Source organism: Nematolebias whitei, chromosome 14, assembly GCF_014905685.2.
Source record: "Nematolebias whitei isolate Nwh7 chromosome 14, NemWhi1, whole genome shotgun sequence".
Taxonomy (NCBI): Eukaryota; Metazoa; Chordata; class Actinopteri; order Cyprinodontiformes; family Rivulidae; genus Nematolebias; species Nematolebias whitei.
Genome location: NC_056511.1, coordinates 44,075,213 through 44,080,538, shown reverse-complemented (window position 1 = coordinate 44,080,538; position 5,326 = coordinate 44,075,213). Strand labels below are relative to the sequence as shown.

At 43.8% G+C, this 5,326-nt stretch overlaps 1 protein-coding gene across 1 annotated transcript in view; it reads right to left on the bottom strand.

Moving 5' to 3' along the window:
- The window catches only part of dgat2 (diacylglycerol O-acyltransferase 2), a gene marked incomplete in the record, with an annotated part of 91,035 nt that extends 86,135 nt beyond the window's left edge, over nt 1-4,900 (bottom strand). Inside the window, 3 exon segments of the mRNA XM_037688145.1 lie at nt 1,599-1,706; nt 2,236-2,364; nt 4,663-4,900. Of these exon segments, the coding sequence (XP_037544073.1) occupies nt 1,599-1,706; nt 2,236-2,364; nt 4,663-4,702 (277 nt within the window).
- Nucleotides 4,901-5,326: the final 426 nt, after the last annotated feature.

Genomic DNA, 5,326 nt, shown 5'->3' with positions numbered 1-5,326 from the left:
ATACATCTATATCTAGATATACATCTATATCTAGATATACATCTATACATCTATATCTAGATATACATCTATACAAGACAAAAATATCTGCTGTGTAAATTGTATGATGTGTACGATTTATGGAAATCAGAAGATTGTTTGCAAACGATTTGTGAAGTTTAAACATGACAGAAGTTAGTGTTGAACTTTGTCCTTCTAAGCTCAACATTCTGTTGCAGAATTTAAAAAATAAAGATTCATAAAAGTTAAACTGAGACTGTGTAAAAACTGTAAAAGAGCTCAAAATGCCAGTTCAGTCATGTAAAGTGCAGTTCTCTGTGACCCGGGTGAAGTTTGAATGAGGATTCTGCTGTGAGGTCCGTTTGTGCTGCAGTGCTCCTCTAATGAGGCCTACACTTCTTCATGCGCACGCACACACACGCACACACTCCCCTGGTGTCTGTGTGGAAATGTTTGATCTTAGTTGCAAATTTTACTCTTGTTCTTGGTCGGCGCACGTTTTATAGTTCTACGTTTTTGTGCCAACCTCCTGGAGGAGTAGCAACCGTTTCTTATTCAGTCTTTGTCCTAGCGTTTCCCAGTTCACCAGTTCATTTCTCCTCAGTCAGTTTCTCCTTGTTTAGCTCTGGCCCCACCCACTCACACCTGTTCGCTGTTGTCATCACGCCAGGTGTTTCCACTCCTCTCATCAGCCTCTGAACTCACTTCATCCTCAGCTGAACATTATGTTTTGTGCCATGTCCACTTCTCCTTGGGGTTTTTTAAGTCTCTATTAGTTTTTGCTGCCAAGTCAGCTTTTTGTTTTGTATATTTATTGTTAAGTTTTTAATTCTTACTCGAGCTCTTCAAGTTCAGTCTGCATTTCTGGGTCCAACCTCCACAATCCATCACCCATGAGGGAAAAACGTTGGCTCTTTTATTGGAAAATATTCAAGTCTTCAATTTCTTTTGGTTTTTTTTTGTCATGAAACACATTATATAGAATAAAACCCAATCCCTTCTGAGCTAATCCTTTCAGAATATTCTACAAATGATACTGGAGTGTCTCTGCATGCACTCACGTACAGTCGCGCTTCAATAACTTTGTGCAGTATACTCCAAAATAAATTTAAAAATCAATGTTAAACCATTAAAAACACTCTATACTTTGCCCAAAGATGCAGCTGCTTCAGAGTCAGAGTTTCTTTATTGTCATTCGCACCTCATGTGGTACATGTGGTGGAGCGAAATTATGTACACAGGGTCCCAGTTACATCCAACAATAAAATGTATAAGAAAAACAGTAATAACATCTAAGATATGAACTAAGAAAAACATCAACTAAATATACACTAAGCACTAAAGTCAAACCAGTGACAACCCATTATGATCCACCTGAAAAGGGTCTTCCTCTTCTGTCAACTTTAATGTGGCCCGAACCACAACGTGTACCCTCACAAATGTTGCATCAAAACGACCGGTTCAGCACCGGTCGGACGACTGAGCATGAACTTTGATGACTCCAACACGCAGCGTTGTCAAATTACATTTTCTAAATGGCTGCAATATGGCAGTCAGTCCCCGTCCATGTTTCTCCAGGATCCTTCTGGTCATCTCACCTTGTTTGGGGGTGTTCCAGTCAACAATGAGCCAGGCGGTGTAAACAGCAGCGATCAGCCAGCAGTCGGTGCAGAACATGTAAATCAGCAGCACAGTGCAGGCGATACCTGCAGAGGAAGAGGAGAAAACGCATGGAGTTACACCTCAATGTATTCACACAAGTGTTCAGAGAGGTCACAGACTGTACGCAGCTTCATGATTTGAGCTTCTTCTACTCAAATAAAAACTTGGCACATCTTAAAGGAATGCACGTCAGCTGCCGTCCATGCCACAGTTTGAGACGATGATTCTCTTGTGGTAAGAAATTATGTTTTAGTCAAAATAGTCACAACATTGTGGATGACTTGCAGCTAGCACCACATCAATCTTCAGCTGAACGTCCCATTAACGGAGTAACTGTGTATATAGTGAGACGAATGCAGATAAGCTGTGGCAGACACCTTGAAATACACGGACTCTGAAAAGCAATCAGTTGAAGATAAATCCAGTGATTGCTTTCGAAGAAGCGTGGAGTATTGTCCACGTTAGGAGCTGCTAAATTTAGTCAAAATTCACTCGTGAGATATTTTGCGAACAGACGGGAACAGGAATCCACTCGGAGCTGAGCAAAAGCATCATCGCCCAGGACACACTCACCCATAGCCAGGAAGGTGATGACCCACTGCAGCACAGAGATGACCTGCAGATGTTTTTCCATCTTGGACCTGCAGGGCCAGAGTGCTGCTGGCAGGTCCTGCAAGGCAGAAAGGATGCTGGAGCCAGTGCCTGAGCAAAAAAAAAGAAAAATGATCTCAATCTTCATGAAGCCAGCACAAAAATCAGAGGAAAATGAGGTTTTTGTTGGGAAATTCAACTGCAAATCAACATTTTGTATAAATCCTGAGTGGACGGCGTGGAGTTAATTATCTCCACAGCGCTGCGTCTAACGTCTGCATACATGAATGAACAGAACCAACCAACTGAGGCTGCACTGCTTCAGATCCCGACCACCACTCTGCAGCGAGTGAAGCCGCGCAGATTCACCACGTCACGCCTCCATAGGAGCTCCTAAAGCTTGTCAAGCTGAGAGCCACTAAGCAGAGAAGCTCCCCTCCTGGAAAAACGCTGCCGTCTAATCCCATCTGGGCTCACTGAAAATAACCCAGTTCCAGGATTCTTGTAGTAATACCTGTAAACTGGGACGCTCCTTAAGACCTAACGAATGGGAGCAAAACTCTGCAGCTAAAGACTCTTTCCAAGTAGATCTGTGCTCAGACTTTGTGTCTGAGAGCCACAGATCTCCAGTGATGTGCTTTAAGAGATGCTCTCCTGGAAACATGAAGGTGTTGCAGGTGTGAACTTTCTACACTGGCTCCAAGTGTAACATGCTTTAAAATGCAGGGAGTGGTGAGAGAAGTCCTCCATCTGTGTGTGAGTACTGCTTGGTTGGAGGCAGCAGAAGGAACTGCAAACACTTGATTTGTGCGACTCCGGCTGTATATGAAGGTTCGTCTGCAGCCGAGCTGCTGGAGTCTGCAACACAAACATCTAATCGGTCATTATTGGGGTCGTAGGTTAAGCAGGAGGTGGGGCCATGAGTCATTTCCAAAAGGTTGTGTTTAGTCTGTCCACACAAGAACACAACAGTGACATTTAAGGGTTTTCTAGAACCCAGTTTAAAAACTAATCACGTTTCCTCCTGGAAGCAAAACTGAAACATTAAAAAAATAATAATTCCAGTGAGGGGCCAAATGGTTTCAGTTATAAATTTATGATGTAAAAGTATATTTTTTGCCCTGATCCATGCTCAATAATCCAGGTAGAAAAATCTAAGGTTGAGTCGGGTCCTCTGGACGGATTCATCTTTTGTTGAAACGTTTCGTGTTTTGTCCAAAAGACTTCTTCAGTCCGAGGAGCTGCAACGAACTCAGTCTAATAAACGGCACCTTCTCATGGTGGATCAACCAGTTTGCTGCTGACCGCCAGAACCAGCTAGTCGCAAGAAAAAGGAGGACCATCAGCCCTGATGGCCACTTGTTATTCACAGAAGGCTGCGTGCTTGCAGGTGCATTGCATCTCTCAGCTTTCTGTGAATAACAAGCGGCCATCAGGGCTCCAACGATGGACTGGAGGTCCTGATGGTCCCGACTTTAGTTACAGCTTCTCAGGCTGAAGAAGTCTTTTAGATAAAAGACGAAACGGTTTCAACAAGAAGAACCTGTCCAGAGGACCCGGCTCGACCTCGTCAGATCCATTTTTTGCCATTTAGTCCAAATGATTTGCAACATGTCCATGAAATGTCAGAACGACTGAAACAAAGAGGTCAAGCCGTTTTCTAAAGCCCATCCAGTCCAAATGTGCAGCTTCTCATCATGTCAGTACCACAATCATGCAGCTCAAGTTTTTACTAAAATGTTTAAAAGTCATTAACACAGTTTTACCGTTAAGGTCAGAGCGAACGGCCTGTTTTTCATTTACACGACTTTCCGACAGTCAAATTCCAAAAATCAACCAGAAAACTCACATTTTTAAAGGATGTGAATAAAATCAGGGTTTTGCACTTTCATTTAAGACTGACATTTTTAAAGGAATTAAAATATAGCGTTACAGAAACACACAGTTTTGCATTAGTATGTAAAAAGATGAGTGAATAAATAAATGACTGAACTGCTGGAGTACATAAAGACTGTTTTAAAGACTTAGCTCGCAGCAGTGATGCGTTTTGTTCTGGTTTCTCACCAACATGGTCTGGATTAAACACGGGGTCAGACTGTGTGTAGAATTTAAAACACTTGTCTTAACATGTGGGGAAATGTTTAAAGAACCGTTTCACAACAAAACAAACAAACAAACAAACAAACAAGTAGATTTGTGGCTCCATTAAAAAAACTTCTTAAGAAGGAAAAACTGGTTGGAATGGCTCTTTGAACATTCAGACCTCTGGCATGGGGTGTCTGAGGTGGTTTTACTTGTGCACATCAGTTTTTAATTCCATCTGAACTGTCATTACATCTGGTGGAGTTCATCAGAAGGTCTGTGCGTGTGCGTGCGTGCAGCAGCAACATCTCAACACAAAGCTCTTACCTTTGAGGACCCCTGAATATGCTGCTAGAATGGTCTTCATGGCTGACGCCTGGAGAAAGTGGCTGAAGTGACTCGAGTCCAAACGTTAGAGCAGCTGCAGCTCCGAGGACATGCCTGCGCGCGGCAGCAGGGACTGACGCCGGCCAGCGCGCACACAGACCCGGGATGGAGCTCAGCTGTCTGGGGGCTCCAGGGGTCCTGTCTGTCTGACTGACTGACTGTCTGTCTGACTGTTGGAGTGCCCGCGCCGCGCGCAGCTCTCTGTATTTATGAGCGCAGTCACGTGGGTCAGCTCAGCTGCGCGTGAACACCTTCCTCCTCCTCGTGGAGTGGAGCTGAGGCAAACAGGAGGTGCCTTCCTGCCGGTGGAGATGGTTACTCAGACACTTGACCAGGATTTTGTCTTATTTAAAGGGATAGTTCAGCCGTTTGGAGGAAGGGGAAAGTCTGGTGACGTCATGTAGGGGTCCGCAACCTGCGGCTCTGGGGTCCTTCTGCAGCGGGTCCTGGAAACTGAGCAAAACGTGCATGAAATTGAATTTTACTGGTTTTTAAACACACGGGAGAATCTCCTGATGCATGCTCAATAATCCAGGTAGAAAAATCTAAAAAAGTTAAATCTGGTCCTCTGGACATTCAAAAAAAAAACCAAACAAAACAGCAA